The sequence below is a fragment of the Diprion similis genome, chromosome 6 (genome assembly GCF_021155765.1).
Source record: "Diprion similis isolate iyDipSimi1 chromosome 6, iyDipSimi1.1, whole genome shotgun sequence".
Taxonomy (NCBI): domain Eukaryota; kingdom Metazoa; phylum Arthropoda; class Insecta; order Hymenoptera; family Diprionidae; genus Diprion; species Diprion similis.
The window spans coordinates 7125099-7139063 of NC_060110.1; the positions used below are offsets into that span (position 1 = coordinate 7125099).

Consider the following 13965-nt stretch of genomic DNA (forward strand, 5'->3'; position numbering starts at 1 on the left):
TATGCAGAAGATAAAATTAATTCCTTTAGCTACTTTTCGGCACATTCCCACAAAGTTGTATTACTGAAAGACAATTTTAACACCTTAAAAAAACTTAAAATAAATTCACAAGCCTTTTATTCTTCATTCCAGTTAATTGGCAACGAACGTCATGATAATAGTTATTTTCATGGCAGGTACGCATTATTTTCGTGGAAAGTGGGCATAAAATAGGAATCTCTTGACAAGTGTAAAGTGCCGCACGAGTCAAGAAGCCCCTGATTGCGTACATGCATTCTGTACTGTCTTCTGTCAAAAACGAGAATCTTGTGTAGTTTCTATATGCACCAGTGCTTAAAAGTCGACCTTTAAGCACTAGTGCTATTAAAAACTAGAATGTAGTCAAGTCGTTGACGGAGGTAGCACAGAAATTCATTTTTATATTTATTCAAGGACCTGCGTCATTTTTTGCAGTTAAAACCCAAATACCGCTTCCAAATCTCGGGAAAAACCCAGAAAATAAATTCAGCATTCAATATATCTTCAACGTGCTTCTATCAAAGAGAAAAGTGTTACAGAATTTTTCGGATGTCCTGAAAACTTGAGACATTGAATTTGTTTAAATTCATAATTTTTAAACGGCCCAACAAATAGAAAAATCTTTCATTTAAAATTTTTTGAAACGATTGGAACTAAAAATGAAGGGGTTCCAAAATTTTCCAAAATGTTTGCAGTGCAAAGTTGACTCTGTAAAAAATGGCAAAAATAAATCAAGCATCTTATAGAGATGCTACTGTCGCACATAAAAGGTTTGATATATGCAGGTAAATATAAACAATATATATTCGTGTGTTTGATTGACGTTTATTTTTCTGTCGTATAATTTCGCCGTACATATTTCTTGTGCGAGATTTTTCAACTTTTCAATTTTACAATGACGACAGTATGTTACCACCAATTAGCACGCAATAGTTGTTGGTTATGCAGAACTTCTTTTACTAGCCCAAACCCGACCAGACCCGTCGAACTGTTACAAAAAATAACCCAGGGCTTAAATATATCCTTTACAGTCAAAGTCAAGTATTGATATGTTTATCATTATTGTAAGTTTATGGTTCAAAAGAAACGTTCTGGACGCACCGCAATACTTTCAGTATGGACTATGCGGTAATAAACGTATGAAAAGGAACCTTAATAATGCACGAGCGCGCGATTCTAGAATAATGAGAATTAAATTATTTCCTTACCTTGAAAAACTACTACGGTTTTATTTAATTTCCATCTCGCTTCTTCAATTGATCCATTTGTTCACACTATTCTACGCCGTGGTTCACAATTCCAACTAATAATTCTAGTGCTTTCAATTTTTAGGATACAAAACGCAATTGAAAAGTACTGACGCAACCATGTAGTTCAGACTCGGGGCATTTCGCCGTTGCGATTTACCTATTGCCGTTGCGAGATACCTATTTTCATGAGCGTCTTTTTGCCGCTGAAGTCGTGGCGCTGCCGCGTTAATTTGATGCCCGTAAATATCCAGCCATATAATGATTAGTCTGGCCATCATAGCCACAGTTATTGAGTAGCTTTATATCGTAATGTGTTTATTGTAAGCGGTAGCCTGCTTTCACAATTGTAAATCTCCCATCAGCTACACGTTATTAATTATAATTAGAAACACATGGCTCAAGCTTATAAACTATTTAATCGATCGAGTTTTCAAGTAAATGTCAATTCCTCTCATGATTACACTGACCGGTAACTGAATATAGTCAAAGATGGTTAGCCCTGGGCAAATGTTTGTGACAGTCCTGTGACCTTGCAAAAACGAATTGCAATCCCACCACACCATTCGCTACGTTTTGTCTAGACACAGCGCAATATGTCTTTCACTGTCTTTAAGATTCTTTTGTCAACGCATAGATGCACTGATTGACTAGAACAGTCATCACAATTGGTGTTTCTGAATTGTTATTGAGAGTCCCGCATAAAATGACCAAAATAAAACAGGCCAAGATAAGTTGGCGATACTTTAGAGGCGTATACATAGGGTACTGGCACAACCAAAATCGTTAAAAGACGTCCCTGCTCTTTGAATTATTCAAACGATTTTACCAACGAGTTTACCCTGTGAACTGTCAATAGACTGAAATGAAGATCAAGTAGGAAATACCCAAGTCGATAGTCCTTTGTCCGTTAAGGTGCTTATAAAGTCGCGTTGTACTCCGTGAAAATGCAGCGAGCCAAAACTCCTATACTGATCAAGCAATCATCATGTAACTTGGGTAATTGATGCCTTAATTTGGTAAAAAGTGGAGCGAATTTTTGTTTTTGACAATATATAAAAAAAATTTACAGATCAGTTATAACTCACCGGAATTGGGAAAATTTTCAGTTGCACGAAAGGATTAAACTTCCGGTACAATGCCACTTGGCGCTGATGAAACCAACACATTGAGCCCAGTCCCATAAGATTTAATGGTAAAATTACGAAAAGGCAGCTGATTTGTTTTTACGATTACAAAGAACACAGACATCTCATTTTGGCGACATTTTTTATCGACCTTACACGCAAGCCGGTAATTTTTTACCGAGATTACACGCATGTCGGTAAAAGATGTGGCCAAAATGAGATATCGGTGTTCTTCGTAATCGAAAACCAGATCAGCTGCCATTTCGTCAGTTTACCAACAAATCTTATGGGACTGAGCTTAAAGAGTGTGTTTCATTAGCGACGAGTGGCATCATACTGAATAGTTCGATCCTTTTGGTGCAACTGTGAAAATTTTCCCAATTTCGATGAGTGATAACCGATCTGTAAATTTTTAAAAAATTTTCAAACACCAAAAACGTCGCTCCAATTTTTGCCAAAATAAAGTATCAATTGCCCAAGTTTCGTTCCGATCACTTGAGCAGTATAGGATTTTTGGCCCACCCCGGTTTCGAGGTGTGCAACGCGACTTTATAAGCACCTTAACATTCAACGGCACATGGTGTCCAATTCTGGAATCTTTAACGTATTAAAGTAATTAAGAGCTGCAGATGCACAAGTTTGGACCAAGTTGTAGACTGGATGCACAGTGTCAACAGCATTGTTCCGACGGCTGCCAATGACCACAGATACAGGCGAATTTTGGGCAACAGATAATCCACTTAGCGTGTAGCACGTGTGGTATACGTCTCTGGGCCTGAAAAAAAAATGAATTGTGTTATAGTGATACAATTGCTAATCATGTACGCCTTATTTTTTTCTCATTACTTGTCTGGTTTGTCTAATAGCCCTCCTGATGGATGCTGACAGCAGGCTAGTAGGTACTTTTGTAGTGCTTCCTGGTCGTAGAGCCAGAAATCCGATTTGTATCCTTGTTCGCATAAAAGTGCGTGTATTAAGGGAAAGGCGCCACCTTGCCAGAAAGAGTAACATCCATCGACGAGCTTATTAGTTCTGCCTTGAAAACCTCCTTCAAGTCGCATTTGCCTGTTCACAGTCCACCTCTGCAACAACAGTTTGGTATTTCATTTTTTTATGTCAAACCGTACTTTAGCATAGGATTCACTTTTGTGACACAAGTTTTCATCACTGTCTATGACAATAGACGTACTTTCTGGTTTTCAAATACATTTATCGTCATTTTCTAGACATGAAGTTGAGGATTCAATTGATTTTATTCCCAAGGTCATGAATCAGTGCTGTAAACTTAGAAGTGAAACAAATATACAAAAATTGTTGGTTTTCAATCGTACCAGTAACGATGATATATCACACAGTTTGGACTTCTCGAGTAACAGTAATGCAGCCAGAGCACAAAAAGTGTATCCTCCGTGAGCTTCCATGCCTGGGCAGCCACCAAAGCCACCTTCCCATGTCTGGCAACTTGCTATCCACTCTCCGGTATTCTTGAACATTTCCGGATGATACACGTTAGTTAATCTGGCCACAGAAACGGCACAATATGCCCCTCGTATGTCAACTTCTCCCCCAATGTGCATACTGAACGCTCCCTCATCATCTCTCAAAGAAGACAAGAATCGGCAGAGCGTCTGCCTGCGAAGGTAATTTATCAAATTGAATTAATTTAATGTTTTTTTAAATACTATTGCGGAGTTATTGTGAAGTATTTGAATGTTGCTTAGAGTTTACCTATCTATTGTTTGATAAGCTTCTGGAGTCCCAATTGTGCAGAGAGCATTCACAGCTGCGTAGGTTGTTGCCAGATGGGGGTGTTGCCCTGGACCTCCACCAAAACCACCTTCTGGTGATTGGCATTTTGCTAAGAATCCTGCTATGTGAGAATAATCTTCGTCTTCTAATCTTTCCCCTAGTATTTGCAAAGCATGAAGTATCCAGTAACAGAGCCAAGGTCTGCTGCTATCGAGACACTATCACAAAGTAATTGCGGTTATCTTGCTTGTGGATTATACTTTTCTTTGTATTTTTGTGTTGTATTTGTGCATTTAGCGAATGGGAAAATTTGAATTGAGTGTGTCTAAAACTGCTTTGAACAAATTAAGATCTGAGACAAGATTTTGCTACAGTGAAAGTAGGCAGAACTTGGAATTCTGGTCTTTTTTGCCTCGGATGTTTACAATATTGCTTTACAGAACTCATAACTCGAATTGAAAACTTCCGCTGTGCATAAAAAACCTACTTGGACTCTTTGATGTACAATTTGCTATATGTACAAAGAACTCATTACCTCATATGACTGCGAAAGATGCGTCAAGGAAGTTTTGAGGTAGAACACATGATTATCTCTTGCGAGTAGTGGAAGTTTACCCTCAAGGTCTTGGAGGTGCTGCATGACTTGATAAATCTTCAGTACGGTAGTTTCAACCTCATCCTGAAGACAGAAATAAGTGTATTAGCAGTTTGAAAAATTACTCCAATGTCAGCAGCAGACACAATTCATACCTGCATGTCAGAACTGACAGTCTCAAAACCTTCAGTATCCTGTTTGTCATTAATCAAGTCCTCATACCGTTTGAATACCATTTTTTCTTCAGCCTCATCTTCGGCGTCGATTGATTCCCAGTCACACATAACCTAAAAAAATCGGTATGACAAGATTATGAATGATTTCGGCTGTTTTTTTCTTGGCAAAGGTTATAATGTTACGAAACAAGCAATGAGCGTCGATATGTTAAATTACGGTGTATAGCGGGTATTCTGTCCGATGGTAAAGAACTCGGTATGCTCTCGCATTAATATATCTTCAGTCAACGTTTCTTTTATGCCTGCATACTCCTTGCGTTACCCCACAACGGCACGTGAATGCCAGAAATAGAGCGTCGAAATTACTTGAATTCTTGGGTTTTTCGTTTCTGACACCCGGAGGATCCGAGAAAGTTGTGTTGGGTTAGGTTAGGTTAGGTTAGGTTAGGTTAGATCGCGTCATTACGGTCATAATTTTTATTCGAACTGTTTAAGGCTTATCAAGATTTTGACTACACGAACACATGGTTTTTTTGCATGATAAAAATCGGATCGTAATTCGAGAACTAATTTATGATAGATTAAGCTAGGTAGATGGGCTTAGGTTAGATTGGGCGATTGTGTTGATCACTGATTCCTCATGAATATATTTGACGAATGAAATTTGAGTTGCGCCAGATTTGTACTTATGTTTATTTACTAGATAAGGGGACATTATCGTCGACCGAGTTCGCACTGACGACCTTTTATTCTCTTATCACAGTCATACAAGCTAGCCGGTTTTTCGAATACTTTAAATATCTGGTAAATATATTTTATTGCAGTAAGCCTTCAAGGTGTTGTAAGTATCAGAGGAATCGAATTTTCGGTATATATTTACTACAAGGTGGTATTTTAAATTGAAAACAAAAATAATGAAATAGAAATGAAAAGAATAATGAGAAAAATTCAATTTTATCATTTTTCGATAAATGTATGTAAAATAAATAATCATGTAATATTTAGTATACGTAAAATCACGCCTTAACTCGTTCGATTAGCGTTATAATTTCAGTAATTAGCAAAATGACAAGCTGTGTTGCACAAGTCGTTAAATTTATGCAGGTATATCGATGAAAGTTTTTCTCTCTCCATTTCACCAAATATCTTTGCATCAGGCAATTATTTTCTTCACAAGTGATCCAATACAAGAAAGATAATCGATTTTGCATCTTTAAATACGATTAAGCTCAAAAAACTGTAATGCGGGTAATTATCAGTTGGTCAAGAAATGCTGCACAACATTGTCCCAACTGATGCGTACCATCAAATTAATCTTATTTTACTTTGGTACAGGACTGTGAGAACCAAAATGTTGAATCCCAGTTGGAGGAAGATAGCGAGACACTTCAGTAACTATGTTAGAATAGTCGAAGTGGGGCCACGCGATGGATTGCAAAATGAGTCAGTTATCGTACCAGCTTTGACAAAAATCAGTTTTATAAATAAACTCTCTGAAACTGGTCTGAAGACTATAGAAGCAACGAGTTTTGTTTCTCCCAAATGGATTCCACAGATGGGGGACAACGAGGAAGTCTTCAAAGGTATCAACGTCAAACCTGGCGTTAGCTACCCCGTCCTGGTTCCAAACCTCCAGGGATTGCAACAGGCTTTGGATGCCGGTGTGAAGGAAGTTGCCATCTTTGGTGCAGCTTCGGAAGCATTCAGCAGAAAGAACATAAACTGTTCGATTGCAAAGAGCATTGAAAGGTTTTCTCTAATCACAGAACAGGCTGCGCATCGCAATATCAGAGTCAGAGCCTACATATCTTGCATCGTTGGATGTCCATATGAAGGTGAAGTTAAACCGTCAGTCGTAGCAAGCCTCGCTGCATCCATGCTCGAACTTGGATGCTATGAGGTATCATTGGGTGATACCATTGGCGTTGGAACGCCCAGAAAGATAAAAGCAGTTCTCAACGAGTTAAAAACTTTATCCCCATCTGGAACCTTCTCTGAGTTTGCACTTCATTGCCATGATACTTTTGGACAAGCATTAGCAAACATTTATTCTAGCTTAGATTTTGGTATCAGAATATTCGACTCATCTGTTGCTGGTCTCGGAGGCTGTCCGTACGCCGCTGGTGCTTCTGGAAATGTTGCAACGGAAGATTTACTGTACTTTCTCAATGGGCAAGGTCTTGAGTCTGGCGTCGATTTGAACAAAATTATTGATGTCGGAGATTACATCAGCACACAAATTCGTAGAGAGAACAGATCCAAAGTCGGTGTTGCAGTACTTGGAAAAGAGAAGCTCACCAGAATGAAAAACTAATTTGGAGAAAATCTGTGATAATCGTTGTAATATGCAAATACTGTTTTTCAAATACAAAAAACGAGCTCGACAGGATGAAAAACTAATGTGGAAAAGCATGTGAAAATCATTGTAAAATGCAGAAAATTTTTTTTTTAAATACACTACTAATTAAACAAAAAAATACTAACATGCGTTAGCTATCAATTTATCTCCGAGTAACTCACCTGCTCTAGAGCATTAAGAATTTTTCGAAAAATCAAGATTAAATAATGTCCACGCGATAATCTTAGACAATATTAAATTTTTATTCTCAGTTTTTTTTACGCATTTCATATTCCATCAGTAGGAAATCGAGCTTTCCCTATATCTTTAATTTACGATTACCTTATGGCTATTTTAACTTAAATTCACTCAGAAAATTGCTGTATATATTACACCTTACGTTAACAGTAAATCTAATAATTGCTCTGTTTAATGTGGAGGAAATTATTATGGACATATGCAAACCCAAAATAGAAGGATGATTGCGGTTATTATAAAAGTGAGTACGTTTCACATTGGTAAAAACGTAAACTTCGTTAGCGAAACTATGCGCGATAGACGATTTTATGGAATGAAAGCGAATATCTTAAAAATAATTCTAATTTTTTAAATGAGCATGACTTCTTTGATGTGAATTCGGAACTAGAAGATGCTGAATCTTACTCGACGTTATCTATCAATCACACAATAACATCTGTCTCACTCTGCAATACGTCAAAACTTTGAAATTATTTCCAGTACACACTTCTAGGGCAGAATTTGTGAATCCTTCTATATATTATTCTCCCATTATTATTCCCTATCCTCACAGGTGTGAGGAAAAACATTGTGTATATTGTGGGTGGATACGCAATCTCTCATTCATACGCAGTTTAGAACTGTGGTCTTGGCTCGTGCCACAAACTCCGCACTCGTGGGCGGGAATTATCTACTTTCTACCCTAGATACACAATGTACATTGTATTCTATGCATGTGCAGTCGTAACTTACTCTCACCATCGCTAAAACAGTTACTTTATATACCAGACACAAGCATGAAAAACATGTAAAATATGCTTGCGTTATATAAAATGTAACAACAATAATTGAAAAACATCAAAGAAAGCAAAATTTTGAAACCCCCACTACACAAAAAACCCAATTTATGGCACGATCATTTTTTTTTTTTTTTTTTTTTTTTGTACAATTTATACTCATCTGTAGATTTTCTGATGCAGTATATATTGTATATATATCATTATGTTGAAGATGATTAAGGGTTACTAAAAATGACCCTTATTCCTTACATACTTCATCGCTACGAAAAGCTAGAAAATTCTTGTAGAATGGCCTGAGTATCCAACGTGCTCAAGTCTATGGATCCTCTTGTATCAATCACAACTCCTCTTACCTGCAATAAATTCAAAATCGATCAAAACGGACACAAAGTATATGTTACAGTTTGCAACAATCACCGGCACGGAACTTCCTTACCATATTTGTGAAGAAAGCAGTATGCTTCGGTTTTTCGGAGTATCTTTCGTACTGATCTAAGCTATCTTGTAGCTTTAAAGTAAGACTGTCATAATTCTGAATAACAACAGCTAAAATCTGTTCTTCAGTTGGTGTTGAAAGACTCTGACTTGCTAACCAAGTATCAATCTTCGGAGTAAAGTGATTTATAATATCTCGCACGTTGACTAAGCAGTTTGTCAACTTCAAAGCATGTTCTTTGAACTCGCAAATATCACTCGTCGAATACCTAAGGGCTGGGTGGAAAATACAAGCAGATCATTAATCAACCCTGTGAAACATTAGAAGGATGTTTATAAAATTGAACACTAGTTCATCATTTACCCATAGCATTCAGATTCGTGAAAACGGCCCGCATTCTTATTATTTCGTAAAATAATTCGTCGTAACTGCTCGGTGATGATAGAAAGGTATCTCCATACGTAATGAAGAGATTTAAAATGTTGACGATCTTGAAATGAGAAAATTATTTTGTCAGACAGGAAGGACTTGATCAGCCAGCGCGTAGTTCACTCCACGGGGGTTTACCTGGATGGCCAGATGAAATATGTTCATTTTCTTAGCCAACTGACTTTCGGCAGTGGTGAGATACTTCAACAGATGAATCAACGCAGTCCATAGCTCCCTCCATTGATAACCAAGCCTTACACGGCACCTTTTCTGATAGCAAAGCAATCTTTGCAAAACTCCGATACACTGAAGATACAATTCGATTGGAAAATTCTTCATCATGTGTGTCATTATAAATTCAACCAACAAGTCTGAGAATATTGTAAATCGATATCAGTATTTAAAGCGATTATTGAACCCTCAGTACTTGTAAAAAAAAAAAAAATAGTTTTTACCCAGTAGTGTGGCAGCTAACGGTTGAATTAGAGCCACCTTTTCCTGGAGTTTCCTATGTCTCATGGGTAATCTGTGCAGTTGAGCTTTGAAGGCCAAGTTAGCATCGTGGATCAAACTGTTGGCATATTGATCTTCAGCAATGCAACTCAGAATGAGAAAGCAAAGCTTTACGTTAGCAGTTATAGCGTCGGTTTTATTCCCCTGAGTTTTAATGCCTTGCGTGACGATGGAACTGCAATCAAATTCATGAAATGAATAAAGTTTGTCTTTATGCCAGCAAAGTTTTGAAGGCAATAACATTCTTACCAGTATTCAAAAAATGTTGCCAAGAGATTGACTGGCTGTGCCATTATATCTTGAGGTTGAGCCCCGGGGGCAACTGCATTTGGGCCTAAGGTATTATTTGGTGAAGGTGGTGCACTTGTGTCGCTCTGTATATGTGCCAATGTAGTAACAAAATATCTATTTAAATGTGTCGCTTCATAAAGTGCCAACAGTAGCGCGTTATTAGCGCGGATTTGTTGAGTCTTTGCTTCTTCCTCACCTACAAACATGCTGCCTACCATATTCGTCAACGATGACAACCAAGAAGCTTGAATGTCTAAAGGAATTTATTTAGTTATTAGATAATGTCAAAATAAGTTTCATTTTATATTGTTTAGTGGAGTTTCACCTGCTCTCTGTTGGTCGAATTGTCGACAAAAATCAGTTAATGATGTCGATATCACTTGACCATAGCCATTCAGTGCTACTTCGTCATCTAGAATTGAAAGCTTAACTATGTAGGGATTGGCACTTTCGTGTTTCCTGTAGTTCACTAGAAGTGTCAAGAGTAGCACTGCGTCATGACCATGCTGACTCCTTGTTTTGGTGTCTCTTAATAGCTGCGAAGCAATGATACTGGTTACAGAAATTTTACAAAACTGGCTTTAGCTAGACCTATAAATAAATAAGAATAGTATCAACCTGCACTAGTGATTCGAATACACTGTTCAACATGACGTATTCAAGCAATGTGTTCTGGCTAACATTATCCGTGCCGGTAACTATTATCAGTAAAAGTTTAAGGCATAAGGCCTTTAAGCTATCTGGGTATTCGCCTGAAATAAAAAAAAAATTAATGTCGATACTTCAGGATTAACAACTGATTGAAAAAATACTCTGATTCACAGGGTTATACAATGTAGACAGCTGAAAAGGCGGGTGAATTTTGAGTATTTATGTCTCGACAACCAATTATTAAATTTGAATGGGCTTTGTTTTATTCCAAAGTATGTACATCAAGTTTCAATTTGCGTATTTAATATTATTTGAATCAATTAATAGAAAACATTGTTACTGACAATAACGTTAATCATTCTGCTCGTTGACATTTTTTGTGGTGCCCACGCTATCTGAAAAACAACTATACCGACTTACTTGAAATTCGGTGACAGTATTCTTGGATAGTTTATCTCCTAGATACAATCAGATGATTTTCTAAAACACCGGATTTTTATGATGATTAAATATAAATATCGTGAAACTTGAGATGAAAAATTGAATTTCAGTATAATATCGTCGCCATTTTGATTAAAAAAAAAAAAAAAAAATTTTTTATCACAGCAAACAGCATAAAGTACCCATGAATATCTGTTTCCAAAATTGAAGAAATCCAGTTGAGCTCTTTTTTAGATATCATAAGCATCGCAAAGCATGTCACTGAGCAAAATCAATTATGTTACTGTCAATAAAAAAGCTTCGTACCAATTGATTCCAATCAAAAAGATACATAAATAATGCTCAATTGGATCTACATACTATTGAAAAAAATAAACCCAATCAAATTGCACAACTAGTTGTCAAGATATGAATTCTCCAAATCCACCCAGTTTTTTAGTAATCTACTCGTATATACCCCTTTTAAATTAAATAAAATGCCTTACCAGTGATGAAGTTATTGCAGTGCCGCATTAGTGTTGTCATTCTCTGTTCAGCGGAGTCAAAACCGACCAGATTATCGATTAAATTAAATCCACAGTCACCTTGGTCAGCCTTTTTATACATTGCTTGAATTACAGCAGACAATGTTTGCAGCGCATACACTACTCTGATGTGGTGCTCGTGTGCCAGAGTATCAACACAGTGGCATACCAAAGCATTAAGATTTTCTCTCACTGTACTGAGCTGGTCTACAGCTAAACGTAATATTTCAGCCTCAATTTGCGCTACCTGTGTAAAAAGAGATGGTCAAGCAATTGGATAAGGTGAATTGTTTTTCAATGGGAGTTTTGAGCATTGCATTCAGTTCATACTTCAATTGTTACAATATCATAATTCATTTGACAGGAGAGGATAAATTCTAACCACCCATCAATGCTGTAAAATTTGTGTTCAATATTTGCTATTGTGCAACTAATAATTTGTTTCAAGTAAAAAATGAACTTCAATTTATTTTTTTCGTGATTTATGTAATAAGATTTGATGAGGTGTCATTCATTCTGAAATTGTTATTTCATGATGTTATGACGGCTTTCACGCGACCAATAACATGGTTATTGGAAAATTATTTTCGAAAGTAGTACAGGTAAGCAGGCTATATGGGTTTTTCCTACCCGAAGACAGTCTGGAATTTTTTTTAAATAGCATAAAAGTAATGGGCAAATTTGATTTTTGGTTTCAAAGGCAATTCCTTCCTGGGAAATGACAAAGTACTACGGGCGAATATGCGTTTTTCAATTAAGATGCATAAAGTACAGGATCCAAACCAGCGAAGCTTGGTTCAATTTCAAATGCAAATTTATGCCTAGCAGTATAAAGGCGGACGAATCTAAGTCAAGAGGAACAGATCCTTGCGATTCACAAAACAATGAGAAACAAGCATCAGTGGCAGAGTCTAAGCCAAAAATGTGGTTGTCAAAAAAATTAAGCGAAACTGAAGGTCTCACAAAGCTAGAGGAAAAAAAGAAATGGCTCCCATTCGGACGTGGATCGAAAGACAGAAAGGTCTTCCTCATTTTTGGTAGCTAATAGCTAGTAAATTGTGGAATATTTATCCTTTCTTTATTTTATAGTGCTAAATGAACGAAAGAAGCTTTCTATATGACGGGGAGCAAGCTTTTCACTTTAAGAAAAATGAAAAAAAAAAACTCTGGCATTTAAGCAGGTGTAATTTTATAAATTGATCATATTTGATGGAATAGAGCCCTCCTGTTCGAATGATTTCACTGTGATTCAAAGGAAGAGTCGACCATTACCATAACTGCAATAAATACTACTTTGGAGCAAAAATTGAAAACAGTGGAGCAAGATTGAAATTTTCTTTGCTGAAATCATCACTTTGTTAAAACAAATTTCCTTTTTGAACTTGGGATCTTGTTTTATGGGAGGTATTATTTATTTTTGAAATATTCCAATTGTTCCACATAGTTTTAATCAAACCTATCAACTGCACATTGTGCGGAGAAATATTGTATACCGATTAAACTCCATCTACCATTAAAGCCATGATTTTTTTTAATTGTTATTTTGGGAACGGTATTGCACAAAAATATAAAAATTTCCGCACGAACTATGACGCAATTCGAATTTAGCACGCAGTAGAAAAATCCTGTACCTGAAAAATAAGTAACTCCTTCTACTAGTAATCAGGCTAAGAGAGAAGTTGAGAAAAAAAGCTACTGTGTCAGTGAGTCTTTATATAAATAGTAATGATTAGCAAACGTTCGAGTGGCGACAGACCTTTGGTTTGAGGAGAAAAAGTTCATCCCAAAAATGAGGATTGGTAAGTGTGGGTTCATCCCCCTTGAAAAAGCTCTCGTATATGAGTAATATTTTTTCCCTATACTGTCGTTTGGATCCAGAGCCACTTCTCTTTCGCATTGCCATCGTTATCTTGGCTTGAGTTTTATCCTTCAGCCACCATTTATCGGCCTATGTAAGTACCTGTAAACGGACCTTACTTTCATATTCCCAGTTTTGAAGGTAAAAAGTGCCTCAACTCCAACACGCAGATACTCACTGACAGTTGACAAGGCCTAACCTCCAAGTGTCGGATATCAGGATGAAACGGGAAGCAAGCCGAGCTAAAAGGAAGTGCCACAATGTTAGATCAGTCGGATTCCGATCAGCTAATCTAATAAACCGGAGCTGAAATGACGTATTATTAAATTAATCGTGTGATTGAAGGGGAAGGGCGGAAATTGTGAGATGCAGATGCTTGTTTACAGACGGTACTGCGCGTAACCAGTGAACATGAGATGCATTCCTCCGGCAGGCGCCTTTTTGTCCCGCTCTGCGCCGCCCGTATGGAAACCATTTTCTAAATGATCTCTAATGGAATTCGTTGAAAATCCAAGATGGCCTTCATATGGTCGTT

At 37.1% G+C, this 13965-nt stretch overlaps 4 protein-coding genes across 9 annotated transcripts; 2 read left to right on the forward strand and 2 right to left on the reverse strand.

Moving 5' to 3' along the window:
- Positions 1 to 1796: 1796 nt before the first annotated feature.
- Positions 1797 to 5732, reverse strand: LOC124406898 (protein farnesyltransferase subunit beta). Of its 4 annotated transcripts, none has more exons than XM_046882565.1 (8): positions 5714 to 5732; positions 4892 to 5023; positions 4677 to 4820; positions 4121 to 4359; positions 3724 to 4024; positions 3239 to 3474; positions 2958 to 3167; positions 1797 to 2180 (listed from the first exon to the last, which is right to left on the reverse strand). In XM_046882565.1, the coding sequence occupies exons 2-7, from the start codon at positions 5018 to 5020 to the stop codon at positions 2960 to 2962; spliced, it is 1257 nt and encodes a 418-aa protein (XP_046738521.1). In that variant the 5' UTR covers positions 5021 to 5023; positions 5714 to 5732; the 3' UTR covers positions 1797 to 2180; positions 2958 to 2959. The 4 variants fall into 4 exon arrangements, with proteins under 4 accessions (XP_046738521.1, XP_046738518.1, XP_046738519.1 ...); XM_046882562.1 differs by lacking the exon at positions 5714 to 5732 and adding an exon at positions 5130 to 5354; XM_046882563.1 differs by lacking the exon at positions 5714 to 5732 and adding an exon at positions 5207 to 5339.
- A 5-nt stretch (positions 5733 to 5737) lies between these two features.
- On the forward strand, positions 5738 to 7289 carry LOC124406900 (hydroxymethylglutaryl-CoA lyase, mitochondrial). 3 transcript variants are annotated; one of them, XM_046882570.1, is made up of 2 exons: positions 5738 to 5756; positions 6248 to 7289. In XM_046882570.1, exon 2 carries the CDS (start codon positions 6264 to 6266, stop codon positions 7224 to 7226), a length of 963 nt encoding a protein of 320 aa, XP_046738526.1. In that variant the 5' UTR covers positions 5738 to 5756; positions 6248 to 6263; the 3' UTR covers positions 7227 to 7289. The 3 variants fall into 3 exon arrangements, with proteins under 3 accessions (XP_046738526.1, XP_046738525.1, XP_046738522.1); XM_046882569.1 differs by lacking the exon at positions 5738 to 5756 and adding an exon at positions 6044 to 6160; XM_046882566.1 differs by lacking the exon at positions 5738 to 5756 and adding an exon at positions 6045 to 6156.
- Positions 7290 to 7859: 570 nt separating this feature from the next.
- LOC124407285 (armadillo-like helical domain-containing protein 3) lies at positions 7860 to 13906 on the reverse strand. Its single transcript, XM_046883284.1, has 11 exons — positions 13608 to 13906; positions 13329 to 13527; positions 11534 to 11819; positions 10575 to 10708; positions 10282 to 10492; positions 9915 to 10209; positions 9608 to 9840; positions 9291 to 9523; positions 9087 to 9213; positions 8724 to 8998; positions 7860 to 8640 (listed from the first exon to the last, which is right to left on the reverse strand). Exons 2-11 carry the CDS (start codon positions 13473 to 13475, stop codon positions 8548 to 8550), a joined length of 2034 nt encoding a protein of 677 aa, XP_046739240.1. The 5' UTR covers positions 13476 to 13527; positions 13608 to 13906; the 3' UTR covers positions 7860 to 8547.
- Positions 11745 to 12841, forward strand: LOC124407295. The gene is made up of 3 exons (XM_046883308.1): positions 11745 to 11854; positions 12273 to 12593; positions 12662 to 12841. Exons 1-3 carry the CDS (start codon positions 11834 to 11836, stop codon positions 12665 to 12667), a joined length of 348 nt encoding a protein of 115 aa, XP_046739264.1. The 5' UTR covers positions 11745 to 11833; the 3' UTR covers positions 12668 to 12841.
- Positions 13907 to 13965: the final 59 nt, after the last annotated feature.